The 17,655-nt window shown below is 35.4% G+C and overlaps 1 protein-coding gene across 5 annotated transcripts in view; it reads right to left on the reverse strand.

The window, feature by feature from the left end:
• The window catches only part of LOC114010233 (uncharacterized), a 23,219-nt gene continuing 5,564 nt past the window's right edge, over positions 1–17,655 (reverse strand). For 2 of the 5 annotated variants that reach the window (XM_055798485.1, XM_055798484.1), the window contains exons 7-17: positions 16,621–16,757; positions 15,779–15,901; positions 14,113–14,155; positions 12,892–13,005; positions 11,950–12,091; positions 10,314–10,359; positions 9,936–9,995; positions 7,773–7,880; positions 6,025–6,121; positions 4,850–5,050; positions 1–1,721 (exon numbers count right to left, since the gene is read on the reverse strand). In XM_055798485.1, the coding sequence (XP_055654460.1) occupies positions 1,642–1,721; positions 4,850–5,050; positions 6,025–6,121; positions 7,773–7,880; positions 9,936–9,995; positions 10,314–10,359; positions 11,950–12,091; positions 12,892–13,005; positions 14,113–14,155; positions 15,779–15,901; positions 16,621–16,757 (1,151 nt within the window). In that variant the 3' untranslated portion in view covers positions 1–1,641. Of the gene's footprint in view, positions 1,722–3,756; positions 3,880–4,849; positions 5,051–6,024; positions 6,122–7,772; positions 7,881–9,935; positions 9,996–10,313; positions 10,360–11,949; positions 12,092–12,891; positions 13,006–14,112; positions 14,156–15,778; positions 15,902–16,620; positions 16,758–17,655 lie in introns of all 5 variants that reach the window. The other 3 variants (XR_008746261.1, XR_003551605.2, XM_027776996.2) reach the window with 3 other exon arrangements.

Genomic DNA, 17,655 nt, shown 5'->3' on the forward strand with positions numbered 1-17,655 from the left:
TTTCAACTTAATTTTAACTTTATTTCCACTAGGAATGATTCCATAGTAAAAGGAGAAAGAAGCTGCCCCAGAGATGGCCTTTCACAACAGCTGAACATTCTTATTTTATTATTTTAATTCACAGAATGTTCTGTACTTGGAAAATAAACAAAAGACGTTTCTATTTTTATTTTCTGTATTACAGGAAAAGAATTCAAAAGTTTTGTATCAACTAAAAGATGTTTTTACTGATCATCTTCATTAAGCAGGCATTAACATTGTCCTTATTATAGTGTAAATGAGCTGTAAGAGGTCTGGTTCCATCTCTGCTTCCAACAAGAACATATTTAGAGGCATTGTAGAAATTCTTCACAATTTCTTTAAAGCAGCTTTTTGTGGTTTCATTTTTTTAATTGTCAGTGAACTGTTTTCATTCCTGTGTCTGTTCATGGAACAAAACCAACCAATTTTCTTGCTGCCTTCTTTGATATCTTATTTTTATGATATCTTGCATTCCATGATAAGAAGATGTGAAACCATCAGGATGAGGATTCTCAATTCCATCCAGATCTCAAAAAAAAAGTTAACATTAAAAGGTTCATTTACCATCTGGCCCCAGTATGTCTATATTATACCAGCATTTGACTGCAAAGCTGAAGAGCTTTAATTAGAACCACCGAATGCTACCCAATGTCACAAGCAGAAAGCAAATTTTAATTATACAAGTTAAAAAAAAATTACTTTTCCCCATGCACACTTAATTTGTAACCATCCAAAACATTCTTCATTATCCTACAAAAGTAGTAGTCATTAATGTCAAGACCTTTACATTCAGTCAAAAACACTACTACTATAGATGGAAAAAAAGTTCACGTTAGAAGAGCCTGAATTGAAGGACAGTATAAGTCAGCTTTCATTTAATTCTCATACTGGTGGGATAAGAGAAGACAACAGATACTTTCACTACCACATCAGTGCCTCTTATCTGCAGTTCTGTTAGTTCTCTTGGAACATATCCCTGAATTTGCAGGCACAGCCAACTTCTGTTGACTTTGCTAAGGCTTCCAATTACGGAAGCTCCCGTAGCTGGCTATAATCCAGGTACTCCTCAGCTCAGAACTAGACTGACAGCACTGACTTTTGATTATTATTTTTAACCTTTACTCAAAAAAAAATTTATATATATATATATATATATATATATGGGTCATTATCCTTATATGGGAGAGGATTTTTGATTACAAAATCTTTTGAGTCAGGCCCAGCAGCCCAGGGAAGAACTTCTGAGTATTTATTGTAGGATGAATTTGTACTGCTGATTGCAGTAGTTCATTCTGCTGATAACTCTTTGGAAAAGAACCAACAATAAGAAAAGATTAGACTGTCAACGTATCGTATTTAATGATACTGAGAAAAACTGTTATCTGTTTTAAAAGTATATTTTAACATGGAAAGAGAGAACATGAGCTTTACAACCTTTCCACAATATAGAAATTTAAGCTATACTAAGAAATAAATAACAACCTCAAAGCCAAGTTATTAATTTAAAATAATATTGTACAAAATTTGAACATAGCAAAATCAGCTACATTGACTTCATACTGAGTAAAACAACAAAGTGACAGGAAGTGAACATTGCTATATTAACTATCAACTACCACGTCACTGTGTGCTGCCATTGCTTGGTCTTCTCAGAGTTCCACTTTCAGTCAGGATCCTTATAACATTTGGAATATCAATTCCTTAAAGGCAAACACACAAACAAACAAAAACAGAAAATAAGTGGGTTTATGATAAAATGCATTTAAAAGCACAATTGAAACATTTAGATGCTGACATGAGTTTGGATCTTTTCGTATTAAATGAAAAATACCGTAACTTTTAACAGTCAGAATGCGCCCAGAAACTATCACTACATATTGCCATGAACAGCTGTACTGGTCCAGTTAACGGGTGTGTTTTGCCTTTCTACTCATCTCTGACTTTGAAAGATCTGCAGCTGATAATTAGAAAAGCGTGACCAGAAGTGCTTGATTTTACCACTGTAATGATAAGACAAGTGTTCTCTTCCGAACACAAGCAAGAAGGCCACGTTGCTTTGACGAAAATAATGCCCATGGCTTTGGGAGGGGGAAAGGAGAAGTAGAAGAAATGCAGTGGTAATAAACATTCAGCACCCATAACCATATGCTAAGGTAAGGGTAAGAGCAGAGCAAGCATGCCTGCTGCTTGGTGGGGTGTGGAAATACTGTGTTCTCCCCATCTCAGATCATCTTCAGCTCAGGAAACTTTCCAAGTCTGATATGGTGAACTTTAGTAGTCCTCTTCCAAACACTTGCCCAGTCTGGCCCAGACAGCAAAGACAAGGACACACACATTTTTGTATCCACAGTACCCCTTTTGCTAGGAGCTCCTTAGATCATCCACCTGATACTGCATGAAGAACCAACTCTTTTTGTCCACATTGGAGTCCCACACTACTCCAAGTTTATGTCTCAAAAGAGACAGGAAATAACAGAATCCTGTCTGTCATCTCCATCCACTCATGATTTCACAGATCTGTTACATTATCTCTGTCATCTCCAGGCTAAAAAGTTGTAGCTTTCTATTGCTTCTTGTATGGAAGATATGCCCTTACTCTGTGGCCTTTTCTAAATCTTTTGCAGCAATAAAGCCCCTTATCTGAAATAAGGGAAACAGAATTTATGCCCTATGCCAGATACAGGCAAAGCATGAATTCATGCAATAGCAAAATGATGACTCACACCTTTATTTCCATTCTTTTCTTAATTTCTTGTATTTGACATATTCTTCTGACTGATAAGTTGATATTTCCACTGATCTGATTAGGAGCTTTTGAAATTCATCAGTCAACCAACACTTAACTGTTCCGACTCTTGAGAAAATTTTGCCATCCAGATACTCATCCCTTTTTCCAGGTCATGTGTGAAGATACAAAATAGCACAGGCTCAGAGCTCTCTGCTAGAACTTCTCTTCATTGTAAAAAGTAATTGCCTATTTTCTGTTTATTATTTAAACAATGCAAGGATTTCCCTCTTTTCCCACAGCCAGTTAGTTTCCTTACAAGCCCAGATTAGAGTACCTATCAAAAACTTCTTGGAATTCCAAACAGACTGTATGAACCAGATCACCTTTATCTGACTCCTTTGCTGATACCTTTCAAATAACTCCAGAAAGTCTGTAAGGAAGGTTTTCTTATAAAAAAAATGTATTCATATTCCCCACCAACCACTTTAAGCAGATTTCATTTTTCCAGGTGTCTACTAATTCCTACTTTGTTTTCCTAAGCAGTTTTTATTCACCTGTCCAATAGAAGCTGGCAGTTTCAAAGATCACCTGGAACCCTGTACTAGTTCTGGCTGGGATGGAGTTAATTTTCTTTATAGTGGCTTGTATGGGCCCATGTTTTGGATTTGTGGCCAAAACAGTGCTGATAAAACACCAGTGTTTTGGCTGTTGCCAAAGCATGCTTGCACAGTGGCAAGGCTTTCTCCGTTTCCTACTCTGCACCCCCACAGTGATTAGGCTGGGAATAGGAAAAAGATAGGAGGGGATACAGCTGGGACAACTGACCCAGCCTGGCCAAAGGGATATTCCATACATCATGTTCAGCAATAAAAACTGGGGAGGCAAGGGGGTGGGGTTGGCTTCCAAGGTGTTTGTCAGAGACTGGCTGGGCATCAGCCTGCTTGTGGGAAGCACTGAGTGATTGTCTTTGCATGACTTGTTCCCCCCAAACCTTTCTCTTCACTTACTAAACTGTTGTTATCACGACCCACAAGTTTTCTCACTTTTGTTCTTCCTATTCTCTTCCCTGTCCAGCTGCAGGGGGGGTGGGGGGCAGTGAACAAACACCTGTGTTCAACACACAACAAAACCTTAAAAAAAAAAAAAAAAAAGAGAGAGAGAGAGAGAGAGAGGAATATACATGAAAAAGAACCACATTTGCCACCCACAAGTTTTCAGGTTCCAAAGGAAGCTTTATGGGAGAAATCACTACCATCAGTAACTTCACAATTTTGGTCTTGAGGTCCCTAGGACCAGGTGATATTCATGGAAGAGTTATAACAGTTTGTTAATTTCATGGTTTTGTCAGTTTGTTCCAGAACTGAGTTGTGTGCACACACACACGCCCAAAGAGAGGTTATAGCACTGATTGTAGCAGTTCCTTCCACAGTGAGTATTCAAGCAGAGAATATCTTAAGCTTCTCCACAATGTACTCATCTTCAGCATTCTTTTTTTACTCTGATGTTCCTAAACTCACTCTGAGAAGCTTAAACATGTACACAGGAAGCTTCTGAAGAAAGGGCAGCAGTTGACTGAAGATGTGGGAAGGTTTAGTAGCTGAAACCTATTAGACCCTTGTAAGCAAAAGAAAGGCTACTTGTCTCTGATTCATTATTATTTCTGTGTTACTGTGCAAGTACGGTTCCTTCAGGAATCAACAAGTAAAAATTTCTTTGCTGTTGCCATTCCCAAAACCAGTGTTTCACCAGTTATATCACAGACAAGAGTCCACTTTTTTCCAGTAACAATATGCTTGATTTTAGATTACTGCCTCTCACCATGTAAGTGTTACTATGCACAATGAGAAAATAATTTTTAAAATTCTGCGATTATTAACACCTTTGTGGGAAGGCAGCTACTTTGAATTACCATTTCTAAACTGGATCCTGCAAGTTAAAGGACCAAAAAAAAAAAGGTCTCTTTAGCTCTCCTTAATACCTCAAAGTTCTTTGACCCATATAGTTATTAATATTTCACAGAGCTAACAAAATTATGTTATATTTTTATATATGTGTTTGTGTGTATGTGTATGTGTGTCTATGCATGTATATGTGAATTACCTCTGAAAGCTGGATTTGCTGCTGCTATTTTGTGTAGAGTAGCAGTAACTTCCTCAACATTCATATTTCTTACACTGTTCAAAAATTCAGTAGTGATGTTGTTCTCATATGCTGTTTCCAAAGAGCCAGTTGAAAAGTTTTGGGGCTCATCGTCTTCATTTATTGATAAGGAGTGCTTAGCTGATCGGCTGCTTGAATAATCTTAAAGAAAAGAAATAGTATTTTTCAGAAACAGAAGATTCTGAAAGATTTCTCTTATTTCTCTAAATAGGGCTTTTCAAAACAAGCATTTCCAGTCTGGCACAGCAGCATTGCTGCTAAGGTTCACATCTGGCTTTGCTACATTTTCATACAACTAAGAGTCAGGAATGCTTTCCATTTACAGAAAATTCTGGAGAAACAAGAGTGGGGAGGTGGGTGAAAGCTATTTCCATTATGCTCACAAAAAGTCTCCTGTATTATAAGTCACTGCATTTTTTTTATTAGCATTGTATTAATTGAGGTTTCCAAAAGCTAAAGTTTCTATAAAAAAAGAAAATTGACCCCACACAAAAAAATAAAAAAGCATACAAAATAGCTCCACTAGTATTCTGCATATCTTGCCTCTCCAAACATATGATTTTACTTCCTACGCTTGAGAAAAATAACGATTTGTTTATATCAAGAAGGGAATGACCTCAAAGGAATCCAAGATTTTTTGAAAAAATTAGTCAGAGGTACTGAGGCCAAGGAGCTGGTATTAAACAGAACTATCCATCCTATACAACATAATTTTGTTCAAATAATATCTTGATTTGACTAGACCTGCACTAAGCCTCTTCTCCGTCAAGAAGGGAAAGAAATGGGAGGGTGTTGGGGTGCGGGGAAGCCAGAGTTAAACTTTGAAAGCCTCCTTAGAAACAGTTGCCTCTAGACAGAGGAAAGTCACAGTCGGTACTAATTAAATTTCTCCTCAAATGCTACAGTTAAACAGGATGAATGTTTTTGAATAGTTTGCCATTTCTAACATTTGTAGAGGATGGAAAAAACCCAAAACTACTAATTCACGCTGCTTGACCCTGCCTTTATTCTGCTCTTAAGCTGTGTTTTTCAAGAAAAAAAAAAAGCTTACTAAAATTTATGCAAGGTTCAGTGTTAAGATTAAAGCACATTCAAGATTGCAAAGCTAACATTACCAGTATCAGAGTCACTAATATCTGCCGAAGTCAAGTCAGACTGTTCTGTGGAATATTCCAATGCTGCTTCTCCATTATATTCAGTATCTAAGAGGTCCTACAAGTTTCAAAAAAATTGTGTTCAGATTTTCATCAAGACAACCTCTTGAAATGATGAATTTGTACATTTTTAATGGTCACAAACCAAATAGAAGACCAGTATTTCTGCTACAAAATCTAAAAAAACAAGTATTTATTTGAAGATTAGGCAGCTGGTAATGAACTTCTATGTACACATTGCTCACAGTATCTCTACATCTGAAAAAGCAATATATTTGGCCAAGAAGAGATAAAGCCTAATTCTCAACCTGTCAGGTCTAAAAAAGGAAGCGTTTTACTCTTAGAACAATAGTTAGTTAATATATTACCAGTTGAAAGATCACAGTTTTGAGTACTATAAAACCCTAATGTGGCAAAACATTTTCTTTTTTCTACAACTAGTAGGTCAGAAGTTACTTCAGTTAGAACTTGTTTTGTAACGTGTCAGATTTTACCCTTTGTCAATGAATAAAACAACAAAATCCTGTATGGAAAAAACAGCAGGAATAAGGTGAAAGTAAGCTTAATGAGGAAGTAAAAAGCAGTAAATTATTCATAAGAGCTATAGGCATGGAATTTATCATTGATAAGTACTGCCTTTGGGGCAGAAAGAAAATAACAGAGGGAAGACGGAATATGGGGAACAAAGATAAACTTTATTCTAAAAATTAAGAAAGGCTTTTGAAGACAAGAGAAAAAAACAACACTAAACTTTTTTTTCTCGAAGCATCACCTCTGTGATTCTCTCCAGTTGTTGGCTGGTACTTATCCTCATTTGGCATTTTCCACTTAAGCTCACCCTTTAAATAAAGTTAAGTAGCTGTAGCAGTAGGAGTAGCTGTTGTGGCAAATGAGAAGTCTGTTCAACACATAACAATTCTGCAAGAAACACTGGGAGGGATAAGGAATACTGTTTCCTATGGCAAAGATGTTGAATGGATGACCAAGAGGAAAGTTCCTACCTATCTGTTGATCACAGAGGAATGAACTAAAAGTCATTCCAAGGATGGAAACTGTGGAGATTATGGTATAATGGAACACAAACTGGAGGTATAGGAAATGCAAGTGGCAACCACAACAGCTTCAAAGAAGTACTCAGAACACCTCCATACTATGCCTATGTGAAGTCAGTCAAAAGTAATAGCAGAGAGGGGAAAAACTGGGTTTCTAATAGTGGAGGAAGAAAAAGACCTCAAAGGGAACACTCCAAAGAGTAGGACCAAAAGTTGTGTAAAAGAAAATTAGTGTCAGTAATGCTTAATTGCATGGTGAGTGAAGTGAAAGCTGGGAATGGAAATGCAATACAGAATGGAAATGCAACACAAAAGAAGAAGAGAAAAGCTTAAGTTAGAATTGAACAGGGGCAAAAAGAGCAGAAAAACACAGATGTAACAAAAAGCATGGAAAATAAGAGACAAGATAATGTTTAGCTTCTATTAGAAAGAAGAAAAAAAAAGAAAGCACCTTTGAACACAGAAAGTATTGAGACTCCTCACCAGAAAAGCTGGAAGTTTATTCTATCATCACTACAAAAAGTGAAGTATTTAATGGGCAAAACTTACAATATAGTCTTCGCAGATGTTTTGTTTAAATTATATGTAACAATAAAATTGCATAATCACAGGAATCTACAGATCTATAGAACAAAACCAAAACAAAATCCACATTACTTTGTTTGATATAGCCTGCTGACGATATTCCACCAGTGCATCTGTAAGAGTCTGTGTAACTTTCAGGATAAATGAGGCATCATCTTCATTCAGTATCTCAAAATTTTGCTAGAAAAAAAAAACACAACCAAAACATTAAAAAATTGCCTCTAAAAGATTGAAGTATCAACATGTTCAAACAAAACCTGCAGGAACTTCCATGTCTCTATCCTTCTGTCAGACATGGCTGAAGTTACAAAGCAAATACAGTTTTTACTTTTAATCCCATTAATTGGTGTAAGAAGGTGGAATGGAAGAGGATCCTAACAGAAGGAAGCTGCAGCTACATGATACAGTCCTTTGAAGAGGAAGAACCCAAGAATATGCCTGGAAATACATATAGCAAAATGCTTTTTCTTAAGTATTTTGATCTCTTCCCAAGACACTTGCATACAAATGAATGTGTACAACCTCCCTGATGCGATATAGTCATAAGCTATGTATCTAAAAAATAGCAAAAATCCAGAACACTACTGAAATTAAAAATATATGCTGCTTTGACTTATACTAATCTTCTTCTTCCCAAAAAGCCTAAGGAAAAGTCTTCAAAACTTTGAAGCTCTAGTAGGGGAACAAGTTCTAGCACCAACAGCCCTCCCAGAGTGTGCTACATGCATCATCCAGTACTAATAAAGTTCTGCTGAAAACATTTCCACTGGGCACAATGTAACAACTGCAGGTCTGTCCTAACAATTCAAAGTATTCTGGCATAGAAACAAACACTTCTAAACACTCCAGACGATGACAAACAGTAATAAAAACCAGCATAACAGGGATTATATTATATTTTTAACACTAACAGTGTTTGCCTCTCCTGGTTTGCATATGTTCTAGTTAAAGATCTTGTCAAAAAATCAGCTGGGAAAAAATTAAGCTTTAGCAAGGAGATCTTATCAGGTAATAAACAAAATACAATTATTTTAATGACAAAGCTGAACATACTGATTTTCACAACTAAATAAGTATGTATCATGGATAGCTGTTGAACAACTGGAATTATTCCATTATATGAACAGGAGCTCCAAAAAGATACTTGTGAAATTACTTTCCACTACACAAGAAATCTCAGAATCCAACAATAGAAACACATCATGCAGCTTTTCAAAAAATGACTGTAAATGCCAATATTAAACAGTTTTTGAACTTTCCAAAACAGAACATTGTTCCAAACACATTCCCAATAGTCCTCTTTTCCAAACACATTCCCAATAGTCCTCTTTTGTTCTTGGAGACAATAACACCAAGCCAGAGGACGTCTCAAAACAAATTCAAGCTTCATTAGCAAGGAGCAATCTTTAAACCTAATAACTCCCTATTAAAAAGGGGAAAAAAGATTTTATGATAGTCAATGATGTTTAAATTACCATGCAGTAGCTGAGTCACAACAACTATCACTAAAGATTTTTGTACAGTTTGTCACAATAACCATTTCTGTATGCAAGACCAAGACCACAAATGTTGTTAATACATCTAACTAGCAACTGCTAGCTTTCCCCTCCTATTGATTGTACCTCTGCTGTGAATGTGTACATAAGACATATTTTCAACAACTGGGTAGACTCAGGTGTTTTGTCACATACTTTACAAAGGGAACAGGTAGGTTTCTTTTAGTTTATGATTTTTTTGGGGGGGTTGTGTTCAAGTATACAACTTGTATTTTATTTCTTAAAAATTGCTTCTTTCCTTTCCACATATCTCAGATATTTTTCTCCATTCTACTTCCTTCCATTAGTGAATTACATCTTTCCAAACTCCTCATTTGGCAATCATAGACCAATTATAAAAGAAAAAAAAATTTAAAAGTCATTTTACTTAAGCATGTAGTTTAGGAGTAGAGTTAAGCTATAGCTGAGAAAAATGTGCTCATTTTAAGTGCAAGTCATTTTACTGATAGTAAACCAGCACTTTAGCAAAAATCCTGTCTAGAAACTTTAGAATGAATACATAAATTATAAATTCAGTGATATTTATTTTATTCTGAACCCTGCCTTCTGACAAAACACATTAAATTATCAGACTGCCTACATTTTGGCTTCTGCTACTTTCTACATTTTAAGCTTAGTAATTCTGTGATTATTTTTTTTCCCAAAAAAATTACTTTGCAAGGTAAGAATCAACACTCACCAAATAACTCAACAGTTGTTCTTGACTAGTAAATTCTTCAGAATTTGCTGTAAATTCTTGCTGTTTCATATAGAAAAAAAAAAGTCCACAGATCTATCATGTGCAGTAATTATAACTAAAATTAAACAGTAATTATGGTTATTCTAGATTGTAATTAAACTATGTGTGCTTATATGAAACGTGTACATGTGTTTTCATGACAAAGTAGGAAAAAACCTAGTTCTTAATAAATTTGCTTAGCAACTTGTAGCTAATTTACTATCAATAATATTATCAATATGAATAAGCAAAAGCAAACACCATTGCCAATCATATATTAAAGTAATTATTTCCTCAACTATTTGTAAACTGGAAACACATTAATGGAAAAACATTCACCTCAACTTCCTTCTTTTCTTCCTGCGATTGTTTATTGGTCTCACACCTTAAGATAGAATAAATAAATAAATAAAACAGTATACAGTTGGTTGATCTCTCAAAAATGTGTAGCTAGTCAATAACTGATAATCAGTTTCAATTCCTGACACAATACTCGTACAGTAGTTCTGAAACACCCTGAAAGGTCACATTATTTTCTTGCAGAAATCCCAGTGGTCCCAGGTATCACTGTAAAAAAATTTTATGAGGTTTTTTCAGTCCGAGTAGCTAGTACGTAAGTTCTAAAACCCAGAAAAAAGAATGAAACATCATTTGACTGCTTGCTGTCAATGAGAATCTGATCTTATTCCTTTTAAGAAACTATATATTGAGTTCACATCTCTCAGAAGTCTCACAAAAATAAACAGTAAAGGAGCAAGCTGAAGTCCTAATTTAGTAACCAACTTCCAAACCAGTCTCTTGCTGAAACACCTGGCTGCTCATAGTTACCCAGGATCTATCTAACAACTGGATTAAAAGAACAACATTAAGTGCTTTTCCAAAAGATACTGTTCTTTAAACTTGAAGTACAGGACAGCACAATGAGGATCAGTGTCAGGGAGAAACAGACAGCAGCATTTCCAGGTGTGGATAACTGAGCTTGATTTAGTTCCCTATTTTTGATGTTTTCATGATCTAGTTCAATCTCCAGATTAAGAACTGTTACAGGTATTTGAAAGCCAGACAAATGAACACAAAGATTCATAAACCTGGACTTGAATCTGGTTTCAATGAATCCTTTTCCTTAATGGCTGTCCCATAGACAGGCAGAATTCCTACAAAAAGATTTCAGAAACAAGAAAATTTCTCCTTTTACTTGATAACAGTAAACAAGCAAAAGATGTTAGCTCTCCATGTCTGGGAAAGAGTACCAGCTTAAGAAACATTCCAAGAGAATGTCATTAGAGCAAACCAAAGAACTAATTGTTGGAACAAAAGTCTTATGTTTGGGTTCACGCATGTATGTCCCTTACTGAATGCTTTCCTGTAGTTCCTGGTGTAGCACAAAGACGACTGATGTTGGGAGATGTCCCCCTCACACAAAGGCTGATAGTTCAAACTAACTGACAATACTGTTATTAATAAAGACGTTTACAAACAGCAAGCATGGTTTCACCATTTTGGAACCACACACAATACTACTAATTGTTCCTCCACGAAATCTCTTTGTAAAGATGAACCCCAATTGTTACAGCTATTTACTGATTATATTTTCCTTCTAAAATCAGTTCATATACCATTCTAATTATCCAACACGAACCCATAACAGAGGGGTTTTTAAATGATAAGAGAATGTTATTTTTGAATTTGTAATACATGAGGATTATGCTTTAAGGATAACACAGCTAAATATAAAAACTAGATGCATCTAGAGCAAAATCTGAGGTCACTTTACATACGCCAGATTTTCTGTTGATGAGAGAAGTTTACAGCTGAGCATGATTTCATAAGACAAGCATTTTACTATTATAGCATGCCTTTCTTCCTCACAGCATACACTATGCAAATCCAATACAGACAGTTATAATCTACAAAAATTTCCTTTGAGTAAATTTAAAGGGTTTTGGGGGTGGTGGATTTTTTTTGTTTGTTTTACTTTTCTGAGTTGTTGCCTTTGCTGCCTTCTTCAGTCTTGTTGCCTTTGCTGCTTTCAATAGCCTCATTAGGTTCAATCTTCTCATCTGGCTTTGTCTGCTCTTTCTGAATTTTCTCCTGCTCCTCTTGAACCTTCTTTTCATCTAAAACAATAAAACCAGTATATTTAGTAATGGTTTCCCAGTATTTTGATTTAAAAGTATTCCTTGCTTAGAATTTTTTGAAAGATAATGTCAATAAAACCTGAAGGTGTAAGAAAGGTATCTTATGAAGAAATAAAATAAAAACCGGACCTAAAAATCTAAGATTTGGTTCAGCCATGAAGCACAAGTTTAGATTTCTGATCAGAAATACCCTGAATGAGAACAATTATAATGCCCCTAGACTGAAACCTAATCTCACCTTTGACATTAAGTCTACAACCAAGCAGTAACTTCTTATGTTTCTTCACTTACATGGTGTTCACTTATTTTTGTATTTAATTGTTGGTTTCTTCCCAATAAAATAAGCATTAGTCAAATATTTTACCTGTCATTAAAAAAAATATCTATTCAATCTATTTCCTTTTTATTCTTCTTGTGCTATGAACAGTTTGGCATGCAGCTATTCCTTTTTTTTTTCCTGACACCAAAGAACAGTTTATATGGCCAAAAAGAGTCTATGCCCCTTCTCCCAAAAATATGCATAGTAAAAGTTTCTAATTATGAAACTTGTCTTGTTTCTGCTCTGAATTATCCAGCGACATTAAGTAAAACTGGGTATTTTTTTTTGTAAACACTGGGATTATTCTTTCCTTTGCCACAGATCCCAAACCCATTCAGATATGGCACAAATTCACCCTCTATAGAAGAACATAACTATAGAAGCCATAAACAGGCAAATACAGAGTAAAAAAGTGAAAACTTAAAAAAAAAATAATTGAAAAAAATTATTCTTCTCTTACCTTGAATAAGGTCTGGCATTTTTCCATCCTTATTTTTACAGTCTTCTTCATTATTAAGTGATGTATCCATATGCTGAACTTTAGCTTTTGAAGGGCTGTCATCTGCATTAGGATCTAAATAAACATGCTTGAAATGTAGCACAATGGACTTATCTTGACAGAGACGGGTTCTACAACTGCACTTCAATTTCAACTAGCTCTGTTTCTGTGCGCTACTAGTTACAAACATTCAGAGGAATTTTATAAGCATTATTATGTGACAGCATATTAAATGTGAAATACAAATCAGTAACGAAGTTTTAAATATTTTATAGCCTGGTTATAACTACATAAAAAATTTCTTAACAGATGTAAGTATTATAAATATAGTAGAATGCCACACAGCCATGCACAAAATTAGACACATTAACCAATAGGTTGCAGTCAAGAAAGCTAATCTGAATAGGATTCAATTTATTTCAAAACACTTTCCTAGTTTCAGAATGGCTATCTTTACTCTTCAGAGTGTGACACTGCTCATCTAGATTATTATAAAAATAATCTTCCCTTTAATTCTGAGGAGCTATTTTAAGCCACCATTTACATACTAATAATATACATTAAAATTAAGTACATTAGTTTTAATTCAAATCTTTATTTTTCACACAGATCTGAGAATAAGGATGTCTCATAGCAATTTTTAGCCATTTCCTGTAGTGGCATGCAATTGTACCATCTGTCTATCTGGATGACATTGTACTACAAAAAGTTTTGAAAGACTGAACTGAGCGGAAAAGTCTCACAGATACCATGTTTCTACAATTTTATGAATATCAATGGCTAGTAAAACAGAAAGTTTTCTTCCACAAGTAAAAGCGAAAGCTGTGCTTTAAGAATCCTGTCTGGCTTTCTGGACTGCAAATTAAATATTGGTATGGAGCTACAACTTGCTCCTTTTGCCCATAGGGAAAGGATCCTGGGAAGCAAGAGGGACTGGGATGGAAAGAGGGAGAGAGAACAAAGCTATATAAAACAGTGCTCTCTAGTTATGTTCTCCACGGAAGAACTTGTTCATCCATCAAATTTTCAATATAAACCTTACAAAATGCAACTTAGAATGTAAACACACGCTACAATTACTGACCAAACCTTTCAATTTGCCCTTAAATCAAGCTGATTTAGATAAAAGGGAGTTTACCCAAATTTTAACTATACAATTTACATCCCACTGAGCACACGTACATTCTTGCCATCTCCTCCTCATTACTGGAGCATCTGTAACAACCTAAAAATAAAACCCATTAATGTTAGATATTTTGTGTATAAAATCATTCCACAGGTATTTCATCAGAGTTAAACATTTATTTTTGTAAGGATATATGATCCGTAGTGTAAATCACTGAATGGATATTCAAAAAGTCAGTAAGTCAGTTACCTGGACACTTATTTGCTACAATGAATTTTTGCTAGAGCTTAAACAGACACACACACACAAACAAACAAATAAAAAAGCCCCAAATATCTGGTTTCAGAAAATACAGCAGTAAAACCAAATCAGGTTACGCGTACTCTGTTTAGAAGTTCCCAAAATCAAGGATGGATTTGCTGTGGATGTAGCGCAACTTCCTAGAAAAACAAAACTGTCTACAAAATATAGATGGAATTAATTATTTCTGTATCCATGATCTAAAACATACAGTCTTGAGCCAAGAAGAAATTTGAATTAAGTAGGTCAAAAGACAAAGTTGCTGCCAATAGTCAGTTTTGATTTTCTTTTTAAGCAGAAGTTTAAAAATGAAGGCTATGCAGACAGACTGAATTTGATAATCTGAAATCTCTCCGTTCTACAGCATTTGTTCTAGAGGAAAGACTTGATCTTCCAATATTACCATACTTTCTTTTTAATCAAAAGGAGTAGGATCAGTACAGGCTCTCATCCTTGAGCCTAGCTGCAATAGTATCACACAGAAAGAAAAATAGATCTTTTTTTCAGATGGGCACAACATAGCAAGCTTAAACACAGTAATATTGTGAACCCCACTTTGAAATCAGACACATCCTATGCACATTACACAGCATTAGCAAGAGATCTTGCCAAGAAACATTGCTTAACAAGCAGGATGTTGGCAGACGTTTAAATTGATGGAGAAAATTAATTTAATATATACTATAAAGAACACTAAGCACCTAAGTAAGCTTGTCATGAATCAGTGCTAAGGTACATCTTAAGAAGAAACTTCGCCAATGTCCTGCCCTGATGAAGGTGGTAAACATTTCTAAATACTGTTGCAATGTAAGCATCCACAGAAAACAATATGAAGATATCTTAATAAGGACATGCTTCTAAGGGTGCAGCCCCCCAAGAATTTAAGCTTACGGTGTTCGTGTGACCCCATGGCATTGTTGATAACATCACACTTCTCACACTTCCCTCTGTACTACCAGAATTTTTACCTTGCTCCTCTGAGAATTGCCACAAGTTGCTAACAAAGCAGAAACCAATTCAGAAAAGTCATAAAGGTATTTTCCTAGCAACAATGAAACAAGTTATTTTATACCTATCCACCCCAGCTGTGAACTGATTAAATATTAATATAGATATTTTGTGTTATTTGTGCACTCGAGTCATGGTTCTGTAGACTCAGGTAGCATGAGTATTCTTTTAAATAAGAGAAATACTTGTGATGTGTTGTGACAGTTGTTGTCACTTGTGTTGTGACAGGAGTGAGCAACAGGAGATCATGTCCAGAATAATCCTAGAAGAATTGTTAAGATGACAAAAAGCATTTGTAATGAAGGTTTAAAAGCAAGATTATCCTACCATCGAAAGCAGACTTTCCCACAATAACAGAAATTACTTTGGTTTTTTAATAAATATAAAACTTCTTGAATTCTTAGAGACATGTACCTTTATTTGTTTTCTTCCTTCTTTCTTCTCAATTGTTAATGCAACTTGCCTAACTTTTCTGTTCAGTTCAGAGCCTTTACCCTTAACTTCATCAGATTCTGCTATCTCAGGATAATGTTGTTTCTAGAAAATAAGGAAACACAAATCCTGAAGTCACACTTTAACCTACACAACTCATTCCAGATCTAGCACAGCTAATAACCGTGGAGGATACATCAACTTTTACATATACCTAAGAGAACTTATTAAAATGACTCTGCATAGAATCATGGAATACTTTAGCGGACCAAAGCCAAATCTTCTGCTCAAAACAGGGTTAACATTGAACACTGAATTGGTTGCACAGAGCTTTGTCCGCTTGGGTCTTAAAAACCTCTGAACAGGGAGGTTCCCCTACCTCTCCGGGCAACCTGCTCCAATGCTTGACTGCCCTCACAGTGAAAAACTTTTTTTTGTCAAGTAGGAATTGTTTGAATTTATGTTCCTGCCAAGTATATCCATTGAAGGCCTAATTCTGCCTTATTAATAGCCTCCCCAGAGGTATTGACTTCCAGTCAATTCTAGCTGCAGATTTCATTATTGGCATTACTAGTCAACCAAAACAGAATAAACTAAAAACTTAAGTGTCAGCAATGGGCAGGTGTACACCTCATTGATGAGAAGAATTTTAAATCCATTTATCACAGTTGCACAGGTGTAATACAAACACACACATTGTCACAAAAGCTTATCTAACCCCTTAATTTTATTTTTTTAAATTGTAATATGACTAGAAAGTTCTCTACTTAAATCATTACATTAAAAAAAACCCAAAACCATCAAACCAACCTGTAAAAACTTACCAGATATGCCAGTCTATGCTTGGAACCACAAACATGCATGAACATATTACTCAATCCTGTTTTACAGTGGCACAGTTGACATTCATAGAGAAAAGGGAAATTGTCTTTTGATCTGTATTCAATTATATAGTTAAGTCCTGTATTGATAACAAAAAAGTTAGGAAATCTGATGTTTGCTGAAACAAATAATCAGTGCTAGTTTCAAAAGAGACATTAAAGGAAATTATTACTACTGTATGCCAAACACATGAACCAAGGTTTTTACAACCATCAGCTATTTTATCTTTTAGACATCTAGACTTCTTCAACACCAAAAGTACAAAACTGAATTTTTTTTAAGATGCCTTATGTTTACCACATAGGGCTTGACAATTAAAAAAAAAAAAAATCTAAAAAAATAATAGCAACAATTCTTTTGTAACTATTTAGAAGGGAATGTGTGGAGTGGCTGGAAGACAACGGACATATTATGAGCAATCCAGACCAAGTAACTTTGTTGTAATAGCCAGGCAAGCAGGCTGAAGCTGTAACAAGCTGCAGGTGTTGTTAAGGACATATGCCAAGGCCAAGGGAGACAAAGAAACTGTGTATTCACAGAGAGATAAGAGAGTTGGACAGAAAGATGAGAAAAAGTAGGATGTCTGCACAAGGGGGGATCAGTGTGTGGGTGCCACACCAGGACCAATCATAGGGGAGGTAGAAACATGTGAACGAGTAGTTTTAACCTGTCATCTTTTACATAACAAAGCGTGTGTAGCATGTGTATTTTTAGCTGGGGGTATAAATTGGTGTGAGTCTATTAATAGCACCAGTAGAGTATAAATTGCTGTGTATCCCTTAATAAAGTGGCACTAACTTGATCACATTGATTGTATAAGTTGTGTCCGAGCCTTCTGCATCAACAGGAAAGTATTTTAATATATGCCCCTGCTGTTATTTTTCCTGTCCACTCCACTCTCCCTTCCCTCTGCAGAATGGGCAGTTTAACTGCAAAGAATAGTAAGGATCATCTATGTCAAAGTTCGTTTCTGTCAT

The sequence above is a fragment of the Falco peregrinus genome, chromosome 3 (genome assembly GCF_023634155.1).
Source record: "Falco peregrinus isolate bFalPer1 chromosome 3, bFalPer1.pri, whole genome shotgun sequence".
Taxonomy (NCBI): Eukaryota; Metazoa; Chordata; class Aves; order Falconiformes; family Falconidae; genus Falco; species Falco peregrinus.